At 40.9% G+C, this 24,831-nt stretch overlaps 3 protein-coding genes across 5 annotated transcripts in view; 2 read left to right on the top strand and 1 right to left on the bottom strand.

The window, feature by feature from the left end:
• The first annotated feature begins 130 nt into the window (after positions 1-130).
• Positions 131-18,956, top strand: esyt1b (extended synaptotagmin-like protein 1b). The gene is made up of 53 exons (XM_029501417.1): positions 131-419; positions 616-1,301; positions 2,329-2,370; positions 3,389-3,523; positions 3,640-3,713; positions 3,813-3,885; positions 4,034-4,123; positions 4,287-4,342; positions 4,510-4,630; positions 4,713-4,889; positions 5,127-5,209; positions 5,413-5,461; positions 5,550-5,639; positions 5,781-5,876; positions 6,366-6,437; positions 6,540-6,626; positions 6,718-6,867; positions 7,411-7,524; positions 7,613-7,789; positions 7,926-8,011; positions 8,090-8,138; positions 8,274-8,363; positions 8,451-8,546; positions 8,647-8,718; positions 8,812-8,898; positions 8,995-9,141; positions 9,331-9,437; positions 9,533-9,710; positions 9,826-10,002; positions 10,100-10,182; positions 10,439-10,487; positions 10,578-10,667; positions 10,859-10,954; positions 11,231-11,302; positions 11,905-11,991; positions 12,088-12,234; positions 12,315-12,439; positions 12,741-12,873; positions 12,955-13,049; positions 13,194-13,332; positions 14,174-14,350; positions 14,452-14,534; positions 14,874-14,922; positions 15,033-15,122; positions 15,327-15,422; positions 15,519-15,590; positions 15,676-15,762; positions 15,901-16,047; positions 16,143-16,276; positions 17,188-17,319; positions 17,406-17,508; positions 17,827-17,876; positions 18,203-18,956. Exons 2-53 carry the CDS (start codon positions 939-941, stop codon positions 18,228-18,230), a joined length of 5,502 nt encoding a protein of 1,833 aa, XP_029357277.1. The 5' UTR covers positions 131-419; positions 616-938; the 3' UTR covers positions 18,231-18,956.
• Positions 18,957-19,279: 323 nt separating this feature from the next.
• dtx3lb.2 (deltex E3 ubiquitin ligase 3L b, tandem duplicate 2) lies at positions 19,280-23,590 on the top strand. The gene is made up of 8 exons (XM_029502717.1): positions 19,280-19,301; positions 19,591-19,630; positions 19,773-19,835; positions 20,298-20,505; positions 20,648-20,793; positions 20,886-22,037; positions 22,125-22,342; positions 22,434-23,590. Exons 2-8 carry the CDS (start codon positions 19,595-19,597, stop codon positions 22,501-22,503), a joined length of 1,893 nt encoding a protein of 630 aa, XP_029358577.1. The 5' UTR covers positions 19,280-19,301; positions 19,591-19,594; the 3' UTR covers positions 22,504-23,590.
• LOC115043928 (low-density lipoprotein receptor-related protein 1-like) overlaps positions 22,855-24,831 on the bottom strand; it is an 83,765-nt gene continuing 81,788 nt past the window's right edge. For all 3 annotated transcript variants that reach the window (XM_029502716.1, XM_029502715.1, XM_029502713.1), the window contains one exon: positions 22,855-24,764. In XM_029502716.1, the coding sequence (XP_029358576.1) occupies positions 24,624-24,764 (141 nt within the window). In that variant the 3' untranslated portion in view covers positions 22,855-24,623. The remainder of the gene's footprint in view (positions 24,765-24,831) is intronic.

The raw sequence follows: 24,831 nt of genomic DNA on the forward strand, positions 1-24,831 counted from the left end.
CAATTAATGGTGTATTTTTTGTTTTTTGTGTTCTTTTTGTGTGCCACTTTTTCAGGATGATACATTCAGGGCTCTTATAGGGACTTGTCTTCAGACAGTGTTTTGTTTACATTGGGAAATGCTTACCTTAACATCCCATTGCTTAAGTTGTTGGGTGGAGACTTACTGTGCAAACTTAAATATAACCCCCCTGTTTTTGGAGTAGCTTGGTATCCGTGAGGCTCTGCAAACAGGTTGGAGTTTCAGCTGCTTTATCTGAAGCGAAGGGCCTCAATCGGACTGGGGTGCGTTCACTGACTGCGGATTTAGAGGTCTAAAGGCGGCGCTTTTAAAATAACAAACAGACCAATCGATAAATAACCCGGAGCGGCAGACTGCCGTCCAGAGGAGCTGCCGGGTTAACCATCGATGACACGGCGGTATGAAAACATTTCTTCCTAAACGAGTCTCTTTGCTGTGTGATGTGTAAACTTTGTTTTTCTGTGACCTTTTAAACCAAACACAGTGGCTGTCTGGATAACGTCGTGCTGCGTAATGGCGGTAATTTCAATAAATGAGATGTCTGTTTTTACCGCAGCAGCGACAGTCGGATGTTTTTTTTTTTCTCCTCTCCAGTGGGCGTGTTTTTCATCCGGATAACGGGACGGCGCAGAGCAGGAGTCGCTGTCGACCACCGTGCCAGCGTCTGTGTGCTTGCTCAGTGAAAAGTGCTCCACCTCGGCCCAAAACCAGCATTTCAGCGTCGGCGAAGGGGATGCAGGCGGACTAAAGCGGACCACCACGGGGAGAGGAGCGGCCGACGATCCGCCGTGCGTCCGTTCGGCCTGGAGGCAGCTGACGGTCGGCATGTAACAGCTCAACCCGTTTAAACACCTTTTTTAAAGCTACATATTTACATCACCAAACGACAACACATATTTATACCGGGTCATATCGCCATGCAAAGCGACAAATCTGAGCCGGCTGACGCTAAAGGAGCGGAGGGTCCGAGTCCCGGCGATGCCGAGAAAACAGCAGACGGCGCGGTGGCCACGCAGCCCGCTAAGCCAAAGGGGATCAGCGCCGTGGCCGTGCTCTGGACCTTCGGCAAATGTCTGAGTGCTTTGCTGCCGGTCTACCTGGCCGGCTACTACCGGGTCAGCACCAGCCTGCTGGTCTTCGGGATGATGGTCTACACCGGATGGAAACACGCCCGGGAGGCCAAGGAGGCTCGCCTGAAGTCCGCCATACAGCTGCTGGACGACGAGCAGGAGTACGCATCCGGGAAGCGGTCGAAGATCAAGAGAGACCTCCCTGCGTGGGTAAGACACTGTGGACAGCCTGCTGCCAGAGACTGTCCTCTGGCATCACACACCAAACCATAGACGAGGATCACGACGAGAGTTGACCGAGAGTAACCTCACTGTCTGTAAGGGGACACCAAAATTGCCATGTGTGTGTCCAAAAATGTTGGTTGTGTTGCCACTGGGACCTGCTGGTTGTGATAAAGAGATGGTTTCCAGTAAACCAGCCCAGTAAGAGCTATTTATAGCGGCTCCTGAATCACTTTCTTGTTTCTTTCATATATCGAATCTGCTGCTTTTAATGCTCATGATGGAGTTTAGGTCCTAATTGAAACACGACTGCAGTCCGTTGTGCAAAAGTTCCTCTATGTTAATATGCATCATATTGTTTCCTCTTATTTTCCGAGTAAAGTTGTCAGATTTGCTCTCCATGTGTTTGCATGTTTAAATTTGGCAAACCTGACTCCTTTGCAGCCACTACCAAACCCGAATCCTCTAATCATCTGTCCAAATTTAACTGAAGGTGGCTGGAAAGTGTGCAAGTCTTGATTTGCAAGTCATCCAGCCTGGTAATATGCGTACCAAACTTGGAAATGTCTAAATTCAAACGGCTCCATTCTGGCTCTGAATGTGTGGCCACACCCAAATCATTTTCCTGTGCATACTTGTTTCAGTGATCACTTGCATAAGAAGTTTCTTATCCAAGTATTAAAAATCAGGCCTCTCCATAGTGCTGTTCTCTTTAATGTGCAGTGTTACCAAACAGGGTAGAGCCAGGGCTTTCTTCAGCATAATCTAGTTAAATATAAGTGGAGAAAACATGAGTGGCCTAAATGCATTAATAGGTTATGTAGGTGACAGTTGTTGTTATTACTCTTTATTTTTTCGGGGAGATATAATTGCTGATTCTAAAACCTTTTGCAAAAAGCACATTGATGCCATGTTCAAATAACATTAGCTATAGTTCACTCATTTTCCTGTCCTGTTGTGAGTTTATCATGCGCCGTGGTAAATTTTGGGCCCTTACTGTCTTTCTTTCCGTCAGGTCAACTTTCCAGATGTTGAGAAGGTGGAGTGGCTGAATAAGGTAAAAATATCAGTGGTTCTTATTTCACGCAATCATTTTAGCATGTCTCAATACAAAGGACCGTTTATTCCTCCTTTATTAAGCCCACAGTAAACACATGCATCTGCTCAGTGTCCCAGCTGTTGTGCTGATTGACACTTTGTAGTGCATGCTAGGTGAATAGCTGGTACTAGCTGAGAGACGGTATCACTGCTGTTGTTGCTGCCCTGTTTAAGAAAAGGCCCCACCCCCCTTAGTGCAGCCAGTCTGTCTGTACTGCAGAAGGCAGGCCGAGTGCCAGGCAATACTCTCAACATTTCCATTTCATTACAAACAAGCTTGAAGGAAGGGGTGGAGCTTCCCAGCCCCCCTCCCTCCAAAAGAAAACTAAAATAAAACTACAGACTTTGCCACATCCCCCTCCAACCTTAACTTCTAGCCCAGAGAGACAGCGCCATTAATGTAGGGATAGAGAAATAAAAGTATTCATGCTATCAGAACCACGAGATCTAAGTGTCTGAAAGCAAACAAAGCTGAGGTTTGAGACTTTTTACTGGAGGGGTGGTCACCAGATTCCCCTGTTGCTCAGGCTCCATCCTCCACAGAAACAGGCAGCTGATGACTCACTCTTTACTTATTCTGGACTGGAACAAACTCAATTTTTCTACAGCGACACAAGCATGCAACCAAATACTGCGTAGGCAGTTTTGTTCTTTCACTGGGAATGAAGACTTTGCAGGTTTATGTAGCAACATTAACATTTTGTAAAAATGCAGAGCATGACTTTCGTTCATTCAAAGAACAAAATAAGAAAACTAACAGTTGAGGAGGCCTAACTGGCTACAGCTGTCTCTGTCATTCCTGTTATTTCTTATGGAATCCAAGGCATCTGACAGATGGCTTTGTTACAATGCGCTCGGCTAAAATTACAAACTTAACTTGAAACAGTATTCTCTGGTTGAATACTGCACGTACATCAAATGCAATCCACCTTTCTAACAAGAGCATCTTGTAACCTTGGTCTTTGTGGCTTCGCCAGGTGCTACAGCAGGTGTGGCCTTTTGTTGGCCAATACCTCGAGAAGCTGCTGGTGGAAACCATCGCTCCATCAATCCGAGCCTCAAGCACCCACCTTCAGACACTCAGCTTCACCAAAGTGGACATGGGTGATAAGGTGATGGCACCAACATCTCAACTATGCTATACTATGCTATACTATCACTGATATACAGATTCACACAAATGATGGATTCAAATTATGTAAATAAATGTGCATTCTGTTTACTCTAGGCCATGAAAGTTGTAGGGATCAAGGCACATACAGAGAATGACAAGGGTCAAGTCCTGCTGGATCTATATATCAAGTAAATGTTTGTCCATTGCCCTTTGGGTTTGAGAATAGCTGTCATCTCTGTGCTTAAAATGCAATATTTTGCCTGACACTTTACTTATTTTATCCTCAGCTATGTTGGTAATGCAGAGATCAATGTTGAGGTGAAAAGATACTTCTGCAAAGCCGGAGTCAAAGGAATACAGGTTTGTCTTCTTATCAAACTTGAAATGATAACGTTTCATGTAAAGTTCCTCTTTCAAAGTAAAGCTTTAAGTGATACTAAAGTACCACAGCATTAATATTTAGCATTGTTTAATTTCACATGCCCCCCTTCTGTTTCTTTGTCCTTAGCTACACGGGATGATGCGGGTAATTCTGGAGCCTCTGATTGGAGATGTGCCCATAGTGGGTGCAGTCACCATGTTTTTCATCCAGAGGCCCGTATGTCCATCTTCATTCTCCTTCATATGTCTTTTTTAATGTCCCCTCTTTCTGTGACTATCAGTATCTTAGTTTAGTGCCTGGTGCTTGTCATGTTATTGATTTTCCATCAGTCCTCCTCCATTTGCCGTATACAGTCCTTTTGTCTATTATCTCTTCCCAGAAACTACACATCAATTGGACTGGACTGACTAATTTGTTGGACATACCTGGGCTCAAGTGAGTCATGCTCAAATAACATTACTTTGGCTTACTCATTAGTAAAAGCCACAGCGTTGTATCAAAAATAATCTTATTACCATCTGAAATTTTTGAGGAGTTAATCATACTTCTTCAGGTAGTACAGTAGTAAGATTTCACTGAAATGACCCTCCATTTTGTCTCAGTGTCATGTCAGACAGCATGATTATGGATGCCATCGCTGCGTTTTTGGTTTTGCCCAACCGTCTGGTTGTCCCGCTGGTTCCTGGCCTACATGTGGCCCAGCTACGCTCACCTTTGCCCAGGGTAAAAGCCTCAGTGTGTACATTTAGATGAAGATGTTAACATTTCAGCAAACAGTACATTACACGCTCTATTTCTTCCTTAGGGTGTGGTACGCATCCACCTTCTGGAGGCACAGAATCTAGCAGCGAAAGACAACTACGTGAAAGGGGTCATGGCTGGCTTGTCTGATCCCTATGTCATATTGAGGGTTGGCCCTCAGACATTCACCTCCAAACACATTGACAACACAGACTCTCCCAAGTGGGGAGAAATTTATGAGGTAGGAAGAAGAGAGGCATTTTTGTGTAGTCTGAAATTTATGTCATCATGACTGTGTGTACAGGTATTGGAAAATTCTTTTTCCATGGATATCATGTATCATTTCACCCTGTTCTGTATTTGAAAGTTTAGACATTTACTGTGTTGAGAATGTTCATTATCATTCATGAGGCCAGACTCCCTTCCATACAAATCTTCCTGTCAGTCTTCATGTCCCTGTGTGTATCTGGTATGTCAGGTTATAGTCCATGAAGTGCCTGGTCAAGAGTTGGAGGTGGAGGTATATGACAAAGATCCAGACCAGGATGATTTCCTGGGCAGGTACATAAGCATGATTCATGTGTCACATGTCACATCTCTCATCTGCCAGCTGTCATTGCCATTTGGAAAATCAACACTCTTTGTCTAACATATAACTGTGGTATTAAAATGTTAAAATGTTAACCGTCTGTGCTATGGTCATTTTACTTTCAAAGAGACATTTTTCTTTTAGTAATTTTGCCTTTCACTTCTCTTCCATGTAGGACCAAACTGGATTTAGGCATTGTGAAAAAATCCATAGTCGTTGATGATGTAAGTGATGGGGTGTTGTAATCTCAGTCACAACAGTCAGTTGCTTAATGTTTGGATTGTAAATGTATGTCTGGTGCCATCTTCACAGTGGTACACCCTGAAAGACACGCCATCAGGACGGATTCATTTCAGACTGGAGTGGTTGGCATTGCTGCCTAACACTGATCGTCTAGAGCAGGTTTGAATCACTCATTTACACTTGCTCTAAGGAGATGTACTGTATCTACAGTAGAATTGATTTTTGTATGTTTTTTTTAGTACTCTTTCTGTCAAACAATTACAGTGGGAAAAAAAAAATCTCTTTTCAATTTTCTCCCAGATCCTAAAGAGGAATGAGAGTGTGACTAGTAAGAATGCAGATCCACCTTCTTCTGCCATCTTAGTTGTATATCTGGACAAGGCTGAGGCACTTCCTGTGAGTCAGATATTTCTACCCTCTCTACCCACATTTGTGCTCGGCTCTAGACTGCTTCCTGTGTGTGTGGTTAAACTGAAACAAAGCTGCAACAACCATCTGTCACGCATTCCACACTGTAGCAGTCTTGGCTTTGTAGGTCCTTTCACACCATTGCAGCTTGGACAAGTGTGGCTAACTTTATCCAAGGCGGTTAAACACACACTTCCAACTGTACTAATTTCTACAGTTGTACCAAAAACAAAAGGACAAAGAAATGTAATTAAGCTCTGTCTTTGTAGTTTCTCTGCTGCACATTTATACTTCCCGATTCTACTGCACCTAATGTGCTTCCTTTCATATGTTTGTGGTGTTGCTATGGTAACCATGTACACAGTAATCACACGAACCACGTGTTGGTGGAATGGCAGATAAGTCTATTATTGCACAGCTCTTCCTCACAAAATGGCGTTGTTCACATACCTTTGTCTATTACTGTTCATTTTGTAGATGAAGAAGGGCAATAAAGAGCCCAATCCCATGGTGCAGCTGTCTGTGCAGGATATCACTAGAGAGAGCAAGGTATATCTACAGGCCATTACAATACTGATTCATTTATTTCTGTTTCATATTCATATAGGACTTACATTTTAAATTGCTCAAGCTATTTATTTTTGCCTCCAGACTTGTTACACAACTGTTAATCCTGAGTGGGAGGAAGCTTTTACATTCTTCATCCACGATCCACATAAACAGGACATAGATATTCAGGTAAAAGTTTATTTATTAGTCCTCACTCAAGTTTGAATTTGGCATTCCGATCGAAAAAATTCTTAATTTGTTTCTATTTTTAATAAACCAGGTGAAGGATGCCGATCGTGTGCAGACTTTGGGCAGTCTAACCATCCCCTTGTCCCGCCTGCTGTCCAATTCCAACCTTTCTTTGGACCAGTGGTTCCAGTTGGACAATTCTGGATCTGCCAGCCGCATCTATATCAATTCAGTTCTCAGGGTAAATGACAAATAATAATTTATGGCTATGGCAAATAGATACCCTCCCTGTTCCTGCTCCACTCCATGCTATACTTTGAACAACTTAACCAACCCCTGTGTGGGACTTACTGGCATCTAGTGGTAATATTGTAGATTGCATTCAACTGAATATACCTATCGTCTAGCACCTTCCTTTCTAAGCATTTTGGAAAACCTACAGTGGGCCCATATAACACAAAAAGAGCACCTCTTGAGTGACTGTAACTGTATGACAATATATGCACCGTGACGGGTTCAAAGTAAGAGGAAGCTCACTAAGTAGATGTGAAGGGTTAATTCTGAGCTAATTAGCTCGTACTAAGGTAAAGATTATGTTCAGTTCAGTTTCTTCCTGAATACTACACATTGGTCATTCAACAACTAGTAAGTACACAGAAAAAAAACAAGCACAATGTAAAAGTTTAATAATTATAATTACAAGAAGTCAATTGATGTTTTAGCTGAACAGTAATTCTGAGTTATTGGTCACATTTTGTCTCTTATTCTTTCCACTTTAAAATAGGTCCTGTGGTTAGACGAAGAACGCATTTCATCTGACATGTCATCTGATCTGGCAGCTGGACTTTCCTCACAGCTGCCCCAACAGACCTCTCCACATCCTAGCTTTGCCACAGAGGTAAATGGGGACAGTACAGTTTTGTGTTTGTATTTCTAATGGTGTGATCCTCATGAAATACAACATTTAAAGTTTATATTTCTTTCAGGGACTGCTTAGAATTCACCTGTTGGAAGGCCAGAATCTTGTTCCTAAGGATAACCTGATGGGAGGAATGGTGAAAGGCAAGAGTGACCCCTATGTCAAGATCAACATAGGAGGTGAAACATTCACAAGTCATGTCATCAAGGGCAATCTTAACCCCACATGGAATGAGATGTACGAGGTAAATGGTTTTCATTAAACTTCATGTCTATTGCAGTGAGAAACATGTATACGCATATTTGTAAATGTCCTACCATTTACAAAAACTATATATTGAGCGGGTCCTTTGACTTTGTTTGACTTTGTTCCCCCTCCAGGTGATTCTGACCCAACTGCCAGGCCAAGATCTGCTTGTGGAAGTGTTTGATAAAGATATGGACATGAAGGATGACTTCATGGGCAGGTAAATACATGTGATGAATCATACTTACTAATTTGATTCAAGAAGATACATTCAAATCTCACATTTCTCGACATGCAGGCTCAAGATCAGTCTGAAGGACATCATTGACTCTCAGTATACTGATCAGGTGGGATACTTAAGCCCAAAACATTGCAGCAAGAAAAATCAAAATGCAATAATCTTAGGCTTTAATTCTCCTTCTAAATTTGCTGAATAAAAAAACAGCAGCCCTTCATTAATATGGTGTTGCTTTTTTCATCAGTGGTACACTCTCAGTGATGTGAAGTCTGGTCGGGTTCACCTGATACTGGAATGGGTTCCAACAGCCTCAGAATCAGACACATTGGACCAGGTCAGTGTTTTTAATTCGAGTCACGCATTAGAGGACACCTTTTTGTTAATGTGAGTCATCTGTCCTCATTCTTTGCTGTGTCTTTAGGTCATTCAGTTCTATTCCAGACAGTCCTACCAGAACAAGGCCGTTCCTTCAGCAGGTCTACTGTTTGTGTACATTGAACAAGCAGATGGTTTACCAGTGAGTTCTTTGATACACCTGTGAAGGATAATGTTTCGGGTTAGTAATCAACCTCTCAATCCCAAGGTTCATCCTCAATGCCTTTTCTGTGTCTATGCAGGTGAAGAAGAGTGGCAAAGAACCGAAAGTTGGAGCGGAGCTTATTCTTGGAGAAACATCCAGAAAAACTACAGTAAGATTCAAAAGATAGACTACTTACTGCAGTGTTTGTTGTACCAACCTGGCTTATGTTGATAGTTTCCTGACTGTTCCATCTGCTCTGAAGGTGTGTGATCGTACCACATCGCCCAAGTGGAATGAGGCATTCACCTACCTGGTTCGAGACCCCAGAGAAGATATTCTTGTTGTTAAGGTACACTGACTTCAGTAGCTAATTAATGTAACCTCTAACATATAAATACTTTAATCCTTTGTTAACACTCTCTCTTGTTTTCTTGAATGTAACCAGTTCTCCCACAGCTGGACCCTGCCCATTGCTTCCCTGGTGGTTCCAATTAGAGAGCTGCTGTCTGAACCTGAGCTGGTCCTGGACCAGTGGTTCCATCTGGATGGAGCATCACCCGAGAGTCAGGTTCTTCTCAAAGCTGAACTAAAGGTAGGACGACTCTTGCTGTCACTGGTTAATTTTTTCTGTCCTGCTGTATACAAAAAATGTATTTTCACTTTCCCAGTATGACAATTTTCCTCGATAATATTTGTCTTCTTTTTATTTTCTTTCTCAATATGTTACTCGGTGAGTGATGATACTCATGACAATCAATGATAATAATCACTTCAATTGCAGGTGCTGATTCCAAGCAAATGTCCTGGTGCTATTAAGAAGGCAACGGTCACTTCAGCATTAGACCCATCCCCTCCTCAGGCCAAACCAGAGACAGACACCATGTTGAAGTGAGATAGTTCAATCCAACAAGTCCGTCCTCACAGTATTTTTCATTCCTCAGCTGTCTGTTAAATTTCCCTCATTGCTGCACTTTGTGTTTCAGATCACGTTCAGTGGACATTCCTCCAGTGGAGACTGTTGCCTCTTCAGTGACTTTGGATAAGGATGTTGACAAAAAGGAAACGGTAGCTGATGTGACTGAAGAGAAATTGGAAGATTCACCAAGCCCTGCCGTAGCACTACCTCCTCACACTTCTCCAGACATCAGCTTCGCCAGTGAGGTAAAGTTGCAAAACTGTGATCTACAACACTGGGAATAAGCAACAGGAAATAACACATCTCATTTACCAAAAGAAAGAAAAGAAATCAGTAGTGTAATATGAGCTCTTGCTGCAGGGGCTGCTGCGAATCATCCTGTTGGAGGCTCAGAGTCTTGTTGCCAAAGATAAGATGATGGGTGGTATGGTGAAGGGCAAGAGTGACCCCTATGCCAAGGTCAATGTTGGAGCTGTTGCATTTAAAAGCAGCGTGATCAAGGAGAATCTCAACCCAGTCTGGAATGAGATGTATGAGGTCTGTATAGGCAATGAATTTTAAATTCTTCAAAGCATGATTTCAAATAGATAAGAAAATCACCACCGACTGTTTCATCTCTTCTGTGTTTCCACAGGTGGTGCTGAAGCCTCAGTCAGGACAAAACGTGCAAGTTGAGCTGTTTGATAAAGACATGGATAAGGATGACTTCCTGGGAAGGTGAGGCCTGATGCTGAGGTTTCTAGCTGTCCTGGTTGTATGTCAATACAACAAGAAATTGGTAACATGAGGGACTTATTTGCTGTGTATTAGATAGATTTTTGATAAATGAAAATCTGCATTTAGTTTTTTTGTAAACAGCATCAAAATATATTTTTGTTTTCTATTTCATTGTGTTTTGTCTATTTGTAAAAAGGCTTATCATTCAGTTTCAATGAATTTATTTTTGAGGTGTTTTCTTTTTTATTGCAAACAGATTGAAAATCAGTGTCGCAGATATAATCAGCTCCCAGTACACAGACAAGGTGAGTTTTCAATGATCAACTGGATTTAAATATGTGTTCCCATGGTGTAATCACAGGCCGTGCTTCAGTAAGCGTATGTGTCTGTTTCAGTGGTACACTCTGAATGATGTAAAGTCTGGACGTGTTCGCCTCATACTGGAGTGGGTTCCAACAGTGTCCTGTAACGACCCCCTGGACCAAGTTAGTTTAATATTTAATATATGTTTTAAGTTTCTTCACTTTTTCAGGCACATGCTTATAAGCTTGATCTTTTGTCTTGCCTGCTCTTTCTCTCTGTACTGTTCAAAATAATATGCCCAGCTCAGTTGACTCACTGCGCACACCAGTGCTGAGTCACTGTGATGTATTTTTAATTTGATTCTCTGCTGCAGGTGATGGAGCTGCAGTCTCTCCAATCTTACCAAAACAAGGCTGTTCCCTCTGCAGCCCTGCTCTTTGTGTATTTGGACAGAGCACATTCATTGCCTGTGAGTCCTCTGTAATTTTCCACCTTGAAAGCTACTTTAATAAATGTTTTGTCTTGTTGTGTTGATTTATAAATAAGCAAGGGCTCTGAAAACGTGGTCATAAAAAGATTCCCTATTGGAATAAAGTTTTAAGTATTTTTTTTTTTTCTTTTGAAGAGTCACTTACCAAAAAAATGTTGTTGTTGTTGTTATATTTGATGAATATTATATCTTTTAAAAGAAAGGCAAGTTTACCTCATTTCCTATTTGCTGAATGTTATGTCTTTCTCTGATCAGTATAAGAAGAGTGGAAAAGAACCAAAGGCTGGTGCCGAGCTTGTGTTTGGTAACACAACCTACAAAACCAAGGTATGACATACACAAACATGTCTTTATTTTCATTGTGATAATATTGGTTGAGCTATTCTTTGTGTATTTAGTGCAATATCTCTATCACAGTTTCCTTAAAAGGAATCAAATGACTTGAAAACCAGGGAGCACGGCAGCAATAGTGCACTGTTGCCCCGCAATAAGAAGGTTGCGGGTTCAGTTCCCGGGCCTGGGGCCTTTCTGTGTGGAGTCTGAATGTTCTCCGGTTTCCTTCCACTGTCCAAAGACGACATGTTTGGGTTAACTGGTGACTCTAAATAGGTCTGAGTGTGAGTGTGCATGATTGTTGGTCTCTGTTTGTCCCTGTGTGTTGGCCCAGTGTGTCCAGGGTGACCCCGCCCCCACCCAGTGTGAGCTGGGATTGGCTCCAGCACCCCCCACGTCCCAGAAATGGATAAGCAATAGAAGATGAATTAATGAATGACTAGAAACCTCAAACAGCTTTGGCACACCCTATTGGCAGTATAAAAGCCAATGCTGCTACTCCCTCTAAACTGTTCAAAAAATATATTTAAATTACAGTAGATATTTTTAAAATATGGATATATGGTGATACAAATTTCCTCTTTTTCTGTCTGAAGGTGTGTGATCGCTCCAGGTCACCTCAGTGGGATGAGTCATTTTACTTTTTGGTTCGGGACCCTGGGCAAGAGATGCTCATAATCAAGGTGACTGTACTTTCTCATGATATTGATTAAAAAGTCTGTAAAGCCTATTATGAAACATTTGAAATGGCTGACATAAATGTGCCTTTACCGCCATAGCTGTCAAGTGCGTGGGACCAGCCAATGGGATCTCTGGTAGTTACTGTTAGAGAGTTGCTCTCTGAGCCGCAGCTGGTCTTGGACCAGTGGATGCATCTTGATGGAGCTTTACCTGAAAGTGAGATCCTGCTGAGGGCTGAACTCAAGGTATGAGAATATCCAGACAAGGGATTAGAGCAACTGTCCTTGATACACAAAACAACCAACTGGACATTTGTTGTTGACAGATCCTCAATTCAACGATGACAGAAGCTCCACAGCTTTCTACAACTGGCTCAAAGAAGGAGGAGATGGTCACCATTACTAAGAAGACATTCGAATCAGCGAGGGAGGAGGAGATCCCAGTCAATGAGTGAGTTTTAGATCGATTTGATAATGCACACCACTTGTGCAGCTGAGTAACGCTAATAAGGTTCAAGGAGTCTTTATTGTCCCCGTGGCGCAATTCGCTTTACAGCCAGCAGTAACAAAAACGGTCAGCTCAGCAATCACGCAGGAAACAACAGCATATGACACATAGGACAGCAATAAATAGAAAAAGCATATGGGAGTCAATTATTCAGAAATCCAATGGCAGCAGGGACAAAAAATTATTCAATTACTTACATTCATCAATGTGTGTAGTGTTTTCTGAGAGCAGTCTGTGCATTCAGGTCTATTGCAGCATCAAAGCGGCCTCAACAACCTGAAGAAGCAGAAGCACATGCTCTGTCTGATCCTGATGAGACCACTCCTGCTGAACCAGCTGCCACTTGCATGGCACCCGATACATTCCCCGCTGCTCCAGTGAGTTGCATTACAGAAGAGACGAGCAGTTATATTCTGTCTGCTTTCACCATCATGACCTTGCTGCAATTTTTCTTTCAGGTGGTGGAGAAACAAAGAGAAGAAGAGGAGCCTCCGTCACAGGCACATATGGCAATTAAAAGAGACTTTGATCCTCAGCACATACAAACAGAGGGGTGAGCTCCACAAAGTAGAAAATGTTTCTTATTTCCCCCTTCATTATTACATCAGAAAGGGTGAAATTCAAATAAATCTAACTATAAACATTATTGTTAGATATATTAAAAGGTGCGTGTGTGCGTGTGCGTGCTTGAATGCAGCTCTGGCCTAGAGAACCTTGTCCACTCCACAGTGACTGGTCTTCCTGCTGAAAACCTGAGGCCAGCAGATGAAGAAGTCCCTGAACCTGCTGAGGTTCTTCCACCACAGACCAAACCCAGCAAGGACTTTGGCAAAGAGGTGGGCTAGAATTTTTCTTTGATTATTCCATCCAGCATACAACGAGATTTTGTTTATCATAGTCCATATTCTTTCACTGGAGAGCATTGATTTTAAAATGATGTTTAAAAAAATAGAGAGTGTGTGTACCACTGTACGCAATCATGTGATGGTGAGCAGTTTAGTGAACTGATGCAAGTGGCTGTCAGTCTCGTGGATTTTCTTAATCACCCTCTATGCCTTTTTTCCACCGTGAGTGTACCAAGTACTGTCTTCAAACGTAATAAGTTTTTACTGAGGAACTGCAGAGGAAGCAGAAATCCCCCCTCCTACCAGACAGGCGGCTTGTGCCAAGCATTTCTCATTTATTAAGTTTGCACAAGTCGGGCTTTGCTAAATGGAAGAAAAGAAGAACACACAAACACATTTTCATAAACCAAAATTTCAATGGACATGTCATCAAAGAAACATATCTCTCTTGCAAAGGTTCATTTTTACTCATTACTGAGCCACAATTTTTTCCCTATGATAGATAGTTTCTAGCAATCATTCATCTTCTATGTTTTATCCATTTCTGGGTCACGGGGGCCACTGGAGCCAATCCCAGCTCACTCTGGGTGAGGGCAGGGTCACCATGGACAGGTCAGCAGTCCATCACAGGGCCGACAGTTTAGAGTCACCAGTTAACCTAAACATGATGAAGAAACTGGAGTATTGGAGGAAACCCACACAGGCATGATGAGAACATGCAAACTCTAGGGATCATATGGGTTTATATCCAAACTTTATACTGTACTTAAAGCACCAGATGCTCAAACACTGCTTATGTGTTTTACGTAACTTAGAAAATCTGTTCCAACAGGGGCTGCTCAGGATTCACCTGCTAGAGGCCCAGAATCTGGTTGCGAAGGACAACTTGATGGGGGGAATGGTTAAGGGCAAGAGTGACCCCTATGTTAAAATCAACATAGGAGGGGTTACGTTCAAGAGCCACGTTATCAAAGAGAATCTCAACCCAACATGGAATGAAATGTATGAGGTATGAAATCCTCTACAAGCACTTTTCATTGCTGATTGAATAGATTTGTTATATAATGTTTGTTTGTTTGCTTTACTAGTGTGGATTCTTGTTTTTAACAGCTTGTCTTGAGTGAGCCAGGTGTTCAGGAGATCAAGATTGAAGCATTTGATAAGGATATGGATTCTGATGACTTCCTTGGCAGGTGTGGGTCCTGTACTTTTTGTGATGTTGGATAAAAAGTAACGATTTATTCAAGATAGAAAAGTACAGAGTCCTGCGTGAAACAGAGTTGCAATTTTGACTGATTTTTGATTTATTTTCAGCTGAACTTTGTCTCAATAGGTCCTTATGTATATCCTTTCTTTATGTTAGAAGTTTCTTGATAAAATATTTGACTTAGAGTGACAGGCACTACTACAGAGTTAGTAGTGACATGTTTTCGAATAAGGCTGACAAAGGACTCCTACTCAAGTGCCAGCTCAGGATACGTATCATACTGAAATATTTTTTTTTAAATGTACCCGTTTTTACATGTTCACAGATTCAGTATTAAGCTAAATGAGGTGATCAGGACGCAGTTCACAGATCAGGTCAGTGAAGAATTCATTGCCAGATCTTGTACCATGGGATCTCTGAACTTTCATTTCCTTATATAGAGGGCGTTGCCTTCCTATTGCAACTGACTTGGTCTCTTTTGTAGTGGTACACTCTGAATGATGTGAAGTCTGGGCAGGTTCACTTGATACTGGAATGGGTCCCCACGGTGTCTGATTCAGTCAGACTTGACCAGGTCTGTCCTTATCCATGATTGCAGCTTAATCTTCTTTCAGCTGGAGTCTCACATTCTTTAAATGTGAATTATTGTACTTCATCTCAGGAATCAAACCTTAAGTTGAATCTGTAAAGTCAAACACCAACATGCAAGTCAGATTGTTATGTTAAATATTGCAACATTTGCAACATCAGACCTAATCCATTATGCTCTGTATGACAGGTACTGCAGCTGCAGTCTCTGCAGTCTTATCAGAACAAAGCTGTCCTATCTGCTGCTCTGCTCTTTGTCCACCTAGAGAGAGCAATTTCATTACCTGTAAGTAGCCTGTTGTTTATTTATGCACTGTACAAAAGTAAACAAATTATAATTCCTGATATAATAAATGGCATAAATGTCTCACTACCTTATCAGTTAAAGAAAAGTGGAAAGGAACCCAAAGCAGGAGCTGAGCTTGTTCTGGGTGAAACAACATACAAAACCAATGTAAGAGTCACAGAGTCCACACCTGTCCACAGTCTCGTGTCTAATTGTAATGACTGTGTCTTACCTTTTAATAATTTCTCTTAAGCTGTGTGACCGCAGCACCAATCCTCAGTGGAATGAGTCTTTCCACTTCCTGGTTCAGGACCCCAAACATCAGATACTTGTAGTGAGGGTAAGGAATTTCTTCAACTTTCTTTGAGATTTGTGAATCAGAATTTCTGAGGTTTGCTGTTGCACATATTTGTAGTTACTGGCTTTATTTTCAGTAATGTTGGTTTGAGAGCTTCATTATATTTCTCTGGCATTTCAGTTGTCGAGTGGCTGGGACCAGCCAATGGGGTCTCTGGTGGTCACTCTCAAGGAGCTCCTTGCAGAGCCACAGCTGGTCTTAGATCAGTGGTTCCATCTGGATGGCGCCTTGCCTGAGAGCCATATCCTGCTGAGGGCTGAACTCAAAGTAATAAAGCGCACGCTTACATGTCAGTGTATTCAATTATTGTATTTTCTGCTAACAAACAGTTTCTGATGTTCAAATGGATTTGTCATCAAAAGATTCTGGATTCCAAAATGGTGGACATGATCAGTGCGGGAACTCTGCCCTGTGCTGCTGGAAATGGGCAGGTGAAGCTGTCTATGTCTTATTCCTCACAGGAGAGAAAGCTCATCATAGTTGTCCACGCTTGCAGGTATGTTTTCTCTGATAGTGTAGCAAACACTTTCAGTGAGACTATGTTCACACCAATGATACAGAAATACATTTGATTATGTAAGCCTGGTTTATGTAATAACAATAACGTCTTTTAAAATACAGAATTTGAAAAGTGCAAATCAAAAGCAATGATAGCTGAAGCTAAAAGTGGAATGTGAAAACACAATAATGGATGCTAGCCCAAGAAAAAGTCTGTTCAACATTTTGTTATATGGTCCATAGAAGTAAGGTAAATCTGCTTGACTTTATTTTATACAATCCCAAACTGGTGTTGTGGATGTAGACCTAAGAAATTAGTTCAACCTTACTTCATAGAGGGAAACAGGGCAGCATAGTGGTTCGTGCTGTTGCCGCACAATAAGAAGGTTGTGGGTTTGGTTCCCAGGCCTGGGGCCTTTATGTGGGGAGTTCTCCCCGTGCCTGCGTCAGTTTGCTCCCCCTGTCCAAAGATATCCTGTTTAGATGGATTGGATGGATTGGTGACTCTAAATTGCCCGTAGGTTTGAGTGTGAAAGATTGTTTGTCTTTGCTTGTGATGGACTGGTGACCTATCCAGGGTGACCCCACCCTCACCTAATGTGAGCTGGGATTGGCTCCAGCACCCCCGGACCCAGAAATTGATAAGCAATAGAAGATGAATGAATGAATTACTTATAGAAACCAAAATGTGTTACTCTCTCCATTTGTTAAATAAAATGTTTTATCATGATAATGAAAACTATTCTGCTTGAAAGAAAATGAAACTATGATAGTGATACCTTATAAGCTCACACTGCAGATTGGGGTTTATTTAAAATACAGATTTTTGCTCTAATGGGCTTGGACTTGAAAATGTCTTTATGTTTTAATATGTAAGGTGATACACACACTGTTTTCATCTGTGTGCAGAGGTCTGTCGTCTCAAGGTAAGGACGGTGTAGACAGCTATGTGTCCCTCATGCTGCTCCCAGACAAAAGCAAAGCCACTAAGAGGAAGACGGCTGTGAAGAAAAGAGACCTCAAACCAGAATATAATGAGAGGTAATCAACTTATTGACATTGATTGGGTCTCTGTTCCCATCAAAGATCCATGATAGTGTTCACATCTAATCACCATTTTGTTGAAGGTTTGAGTACGATCTGCCTCTGGAGGAGACAAGATTCAGACGCCTCACTGTGTCAGTGAAGAATAACTCGGCCTCATTCAGGAGCCGCGATGTCATTGGACAGGTCCGTCTGAAACTGCACATTATTTCTACCTGCCCTTCATGTGGCATGAGGCACAACTTGAAACTGAGATTTTTTAAATGTGTCCCATCCCACAGACACAGACAAATTTTTGACTTTCTGCAGCAGCCAATTGTAGGTAGTTGACAAGAAATAAGTGACTGATCTTAAGAAAATCCTGTGGCCTGTCTTAAAAACAGGACTATTTACAAAGTGTGTGTTTCAAGCTTTCCTTTGATAACTTGGTGGATATTTCATGCAGTACACTAAATATATAAAGACATTACTTACAGATGTTAACATCTCATTCTGGTTCTTTAGGTGCAGATCGAGTTGGCCCAAGTTGACCTTATCTCTGGGGTCACAGAATGGTGAGCAGAGTTGATTGAATCTTTTTCAGACAGCATTTAAACTGCAGTTGTTATGATATTCTACTGAAGACAATTTTAGATATATTTTATAGAAATAATCAAAACAGTAAGTATCCTACACTTTCTGGCTGTAGTTGATTTTCCACCAATAAAGAAGCAACAGAAGCAGTCAAATCTTTTGAAGAAATTAAAATGTTTTTTTAATTTTATTTTATTTTTTTAAGTGGCATATCACCTAACTCTGCACTTGTTTTCTTGTTTTTTTTTTTTTTTTTCATCCTTATTATCTGGTTCTTATTAAATGTTTCTGTTTCTCTTTATTCCAGGTTCACCTTGAAAGATGAAGCTGAGTAATCATTCTTCACGCTGTTGAAATTGTATACTGATGATGATTTATCTATCACTCCACTTGGCATAGCGCCGCTGCTGTAACTCACACTGATGCCTTCTTCTTCTTCTCACCTCTGCCTTACCTGCACCCACCCAGCTTTGTGCATCATTATATAATATAGAAGTGGACTGCACTGTATATTCACATGCATTTATACTATCACCAAAGAAAGGAAGGCGAAAGCAGAAGAGTTGACCAGGATAAAGAGCAAGTTAGTTTTGAATGAAGGATACTTTGCTAAATGAAGAAATTGTCATTTTAAGATTGAGTGGAGCAGGTAGAAGCTGAGCAGGCCAAAAAAGGTTGAAGTCATATTTACTTTTTGCTATTTTTGTCATTTTACTGCTGGAGAAACATTTCATATCTGAGTGTTGTTTGAAGAACAGTCAACATTTCAGACCATTTCTTTGTTTTATTGCTCACAAATGCTATTGCCAGTTCAGTATTTTTCATCTGTTATTTGACAGGCTTACGTTGGAGGTTTTTTTATCATTCACGGCACTTTGTTAAATTTGTTTGCTTTGAAAATAATTTATAAGACTTTCTTTTATATGAGGCATCTATCTGTTACACTTACCCTGCAGTTAAACCTTAGTATATTTGATTTTGTGTATATTTGCAGAGATTGTGGATCAGATCAGATACTCTGTGTTGGAAAAAAAAAAATAAACAGTTTATGCACATCTCAATCATTGTTATTTTGTAAATTGTTGGCCATATGACTTTAAAAATGTCGATGCTTGTATCACTTCTTTACAGGACAGAGCAATGTTATAAGGTGATTTTTCACAAACAAACAAAATTTATTATATCAGTATGATGCAGATTGGCAGTCAATAACCGCCTGAATTTGAATAGAAACAGTCAAATGGGAGATGAAGGACTTCACTGGCCACAAATGTACACAAATAGAAACACAACAGTGATCCAACTGAACTCAGCCACCTGAAGCGGAGCAGTGTGACGTCATCAGCGTCACTTTCACTTTCATTTATCAGGAAGTAGCTCCGTCCGGAGCTGAAATCGGAGCGAAGGTAAGTCACAGTATGGCTGTCAGTCATTTCATTCGCTGAATGCCGATGTATAGATATTTCACCACACATTGTTTTCTTAAAGATCTGAGACAAGTGCGAAGCTACGACGTAATAAGTTTTCGGCAGTTGACCCGAGCGAAGTACACACACACACACACACACACACACACACACACACACACAGATCATTTTCTTCGAAAGGTCTTTACATTCAAACAAATGCAACATGAATACAACAAACGCCATTTACAGCGTAAGTGTGTCAGAGTTTGTTGTTTGTGTCTCACAGGAAGATGGCAGCCAGTGACGCAGCCGAGCCGATGGAAGTGGTGAGTAAAAACTAAACTAAAAGTAACTTTGGTGGGAATTATTAGCAAACCTTTAGTTGGATCGATGCTGTATCCATGTATTATTTCTTTCTTCTTTTCTTTTTTTAACTGTCACGTTATTTTTTTATTGAAATCATTGTAGGAATTTTCTATCGACGAAAGTGAAAGCCAGCAACCTGCAGCAGCGGCCAAAGAGCCTGATGAGGTGGGTCAGCCATTAGTGTGTGTGTGTGTGTGTGTGTGAGAGAGACACACACACACCAGTCCAGTTTTTGATTTAAAAACTTTTGTCTGAAGTGCAGATTTTATTTTTCACATATATGTGAGGAGAAAATCTATTAAAAGGAAACCTGGAGGCGTCTGCTTCCCTGTGAGGTGTCAGTAACAAGTGAAACTATGAAATTGGAGACACATCGTTGGAATAGCTAAGGCTAGTCCTAAGTCATGTTGCTTTCTGCTGCATGGAGGATTATCTGAAAAATGATCATGTTTCTCTTCATTTACATTGAAGCACTTTGTATCATGTATACATCATAATCATGATCCTGTGATGCCATCTGTTCTCAGTTTATAATCATATTTATATTATAATAGAATTTTCTGGCTGAGGAGGATGGAGGGTTTTCTGCTGATGTGCACAGTAAAACAACTCATGCTATGTTTTCAGGCTCAGATGACTTCATCTGAGGAAAAAGATACTGCCCAATTCACCATCAATTTCAAGTGGGCAAATGGTGATCAACCAGATAAACCTAAGATGGAACTACAGAAGCTCGTTCAAAGTTGGGGCATTAGAAATAATCCTGTTGTAAACTTCAACGTTTTAAAGGAACCAGTGGATGGAAATGCTGTGATAAGCATCAACCCTGCTTCAGGTGCAGTATATCTGTTAAACTGTTACCAACACGCTGTTTCACCTCCAATGCAATATGTTGTGCAACAGTGTTTTTGTCGTTGATTTACTCATCTTTTATTTCTTCTGGATGTGTGTTCATTTGTGTTCATCTTCTTTCTAAGCTTTGGGCGAGCTTCACAAACTGTTGGGAAAAAAACTGGAAAGACAAGGAAAATCAGTCACAGTGCTGTCTCTTAATATGACAGTGCCAGGGCAGGAGATACACAACCTGGACAACCGCCTTTCTTCTGTGCCAGAACTACAACATGTAGGCATTGTTTTACAAATTCCTAAGAACTGATTACCTAAAAAATATGTGCTTTCCCCCCCTCTAATCTAATATATTCTACATTTATTTAGGAACTAATTCAACAAGAGAAACAAAACAGTTACCGCAGCTCAGCCACAGATGCTGCTGTTGAAAAAGACGAGCACACTTGTTTTGTCCCTGTTAGCCTTTTTTGGTATGTGAGCCACATCTACAAGGAAGAACTACAACGTATAGAGAAAGACAATGGAGTTGAAATTGGAGCAGAAGTGAGGGTTACATTGAAACCACACCAGAATAATCACGCCCTAAACAAAGCTTCGTCTGAGTTCACAAGCCTTGTCCAAAACTCCTTAAATGAATCCCATGGCTCAGATTTTTCTCTCAAGTATGTGGATCCAGAAGGGTGGAGAGACGCATTGAAAATCATCCAGAAAAAGGATAGCAAGGTCGTACTTACCATGTTCTCTGACCAAATGACAGTATGTGGGCCAAAACAAAGTCAAGACGCCATCGATAAATTCTTAAATGCTAAACAGAACACTGGCACTTCAGCTGAGTCTCAAAACTCATCACTGAAGATGATGACAAACATCAAGGACCCTCTCGTCGATGAAGGATTCACCATGGAGGAGAGCTACTGGAAGCTGATGACAGCCTCTTTCAGTGAGAAAATAGCTAAGATCAAAGCCACTTTTGATGCTGATTTAAAAGTATCGGACAAGGGCCAGGGAAAGTTGAACATCAGTATTCACAGCAGAAGAAGAGATGCATCAATGGAGAGCCATGCTGCCAGAGCTCTTCTTCGGCTGTATCAGGCAATTACAACATCACCTCTGAGTTTCCCCCATTACAACGGGTCCATGGGGTTTGATGGCTCACTGAAGAACCATAATTATCAGTTGGAAGGAGCCTCCAGTGGACCAAATAAGAGCTGGAGCACTGAAACGCCCACAGGAGGGGCAGCAGCCCAAGGAGACGATGAAAACTGCCCTGTATGCCTGGAAAAGTTTACCAATAAGAAACAGCTTCGTTGCAAACATGAGTTTTGTGAACAATGCCTAGAACAATCAAGGAAAAGCCTGGGACCCATCTGTCCTGTGTGCAGACATGTCTTCGGTATGATGGAGGGAGACCAGCCTGATGGAACAATGTCATGGATGCCGAGCCCGATATCCCTCCCTGGATTCTCAGGCTGTGGCAGTATACACATTACCTACACCATCCCTGGTGGGATTCAGACGGTAAACACTTTTGATTTTCAGTAATTTAAACAGTTTGTGTTGAGTGCATTTTTGTTTCATCGTTTCCACTCCATTCCTCATTCCCAGAAAAAACATCCCAAACCTGGACAGCCCTACCAAGGTGTTCACAGACACGCATATCTACCAGACAACATCAAGGGTCAAGAAGTGCTGAAACTGCTGAAGAAAGCATTTGACCAGAAGCTCATTTTCACTATTGGAACGTCCAGAACGACAGGTTTTGACAACCAGGTGACCTGGAATGACATTCACCACAAAACTTCAATTTCAGGAGGACCACAAAGGTACGGTTGCCAAGTCTTCCCCTAATATTTTTGTATGAATTCTTTTTCAATGTTAAATCTGCTGAGCCTTGTTTGTACCCTTTCTCCACAGCTTTGGTTATCCTGACCCTGGCTACCTGAGCAGGGTGCGAGAGGAGCTGAAGGCTAAAGGCATCGCGTGAAGACAAAATACATGTTAGCGGCTTTGGAGAGTCATAGAGACAAGTCTAATTTTACATACAGGGAGCATTTCAAATGCAAAATGATGAATGATTCTTGGAATGCATTTATAATTACAGCATATGCTGCTTCTTCTCTTCTAATTGTTCACATTAAGAGTTGCTTTGAGAGGCACAGTTTGAGTTTGAGCATATAATCATTTAAACTTGTCAGATTTATGTGGGAGTAATGCAACATTTTCTTTGATTGTTTTTTTCTCATTCAGTTTGTAACAATGCACATAAGACAAATTTTATCCCATAGTGTAAGTCGTAGCGTAATTAAATGATGAAACCAAACCAAGGTCCACTGTATCATTGTATTCTTCACTTTATCAGCACAAGTTGTAGACATGACATAAAACAAAATGCCTTGTTTTCTGTACATTTTTTTTATTTTATTTATAACAATATCTGTTATTTAGTTTGTAAAGTACTCCAGCAAAAATTAAACATTATTCTCTTTCCAGAAGAAAGTCTGAGCCTCCATGCATTGTGTATTATAAAAGCTATGTGTAATTTTTCATAAAAAAAAAAAAAGGACTAATCAAAAAAAAAAAAAAAAAATCTGAAAATGCATGTATGATTTTGCAAAAATGTTCTTTAGGTAAAATGATTGTACTTCTCTCTTAATTAAAGACAAAACACAACAGCTTAAAATAACACTTGCTGACAGGTAAGCAAAATAAAAACTTGTTATTGTAGTTACATTAAAGATTGGTGTTACTGTTCACATGCATTAAGATATGGCTGGCACATGTCTGACAGAAGCAGCATTTTTGGGACAGGCTGAGTGTAAGGATGTGTCAGAGCGACCAGAATGGTAGCATTAGCAGCAGCAGGGCAGAGAGTGAGAGATCAGAAAGAGCTCATTAAAACCAGAGAGATGCTGAAGACCAGATGTACATAATGCAATTAAGACTAAGCCATTTTAAAACCGTGAGCATACAGACTTTGATCCTCTAAAAGACAGAGTCTATTCACAAAGCCAGATGGACACAATCAGGTTTTTACAAAAAAAGAAAAAAAAATAGACTAGAGAAATAGAAAAAGACCCATCTCCATCAACTTTCCCCTCCCTTTCCTTCTGGGGGAAGACCCTCGTAGCAGACATGACGCTAACCAGTATCTGCTATGGCTTCCCATTATTATCCAGCTGCACACAGCAAAGTGGCCAACCATAAAGGCATCAATCCTTAGCATCTCTTCTCACCTCTGATCTCCAACTACTACTTTGTCTGGAATGTTTAACCCGTGACCAACTTCCCCGTTCTCCACCTCTATAATCACACACCGAAAACACCTCTCGTCCTCTCACTACAGAAACACATGAGCTCCAACTGTCGTACAATGTGATAAAAACAAACATACCTGCTTTACATCTTACGGTATAAAGCCTACAGTATACACTATACCGTAAAACATGATATTCTGTGCAAGGAAGACAACACAATCATTTCATAAACATTGTTCTCTGAGAAAAAAATTATGTGGAAATACTGTAGTTGCCATCTGGTTTTGACATTTTTTCATGTGCTATACACAAATGGTGCTATCACAAATCCAGCTCACCACCTGGCGAAGAAAAAACCCAGCAACACAACATATGTACCGATTTAGAAAACTTTGAGTTTTGCCTTTCCCGCTCAAAGTTGACACAAACAACAAACAGTTGGCACTGGTGAAATGGAACAATGTTTTTTTCTTTTTTATACAATTCATACAAAAATAAAAAATTAAAATTGCTCCAATGATAGCATCTTTTCTTCTGATTTTCTTGTTTCCATTTCATTTTGCACAGAGGTAGTGGCTATTTAGGTAAAGGGTAAGGGACAAAGTGTAAATTAAAAATCTCTCATAGAAAATGTTATTCATTTTTGACCAGAGGAATCTCAAAAGAACAAAATATAATACTGCAATCACATACAAAAGTAGTCCTTCATTTTTGTACATTTTATACAGTGTTCACACTTTTTTAGCAATTTTCTCTCACACTTTTTATCAAATTTTTTTTGTTTAATTTTTCTTTAAAAGGCAAGAAGAAGGGTGTGTTTGGAAAAGCATGATCCAGGCCAATGGACAGTCTATGCCAGTGGGTCCACAAGGGGCTCCTCATCTCCACGTGACAGCAACTCCTTTTTCTCATCTGTGCTGGCCAGAGAGTTGCGGCTGTTGTGCCCCCCCATATACAGAGTGGCATATACTGGGTTTGTGAAGTTAGTGGGCTGGAAAGGTTCAAAAACAACCCATTAGGTATTATGTTATGTGCAGGAGGAGGATATATATGTACAT

The sequence above is a fragment of the Echeneis naucrates genome, chromosome 5, assembly GCF_900963305.1.
Source record: "Echeneis naucrates chromosome 5, fEcheNa1.1, whole genome shotgun sequence".
Taxonomy (NCBI): Eukaryota; Metazoa; Chordata; class Actinopteri; order Carangiformes; family Echeneidae; genus Echeneis; species Echeneis naucrates.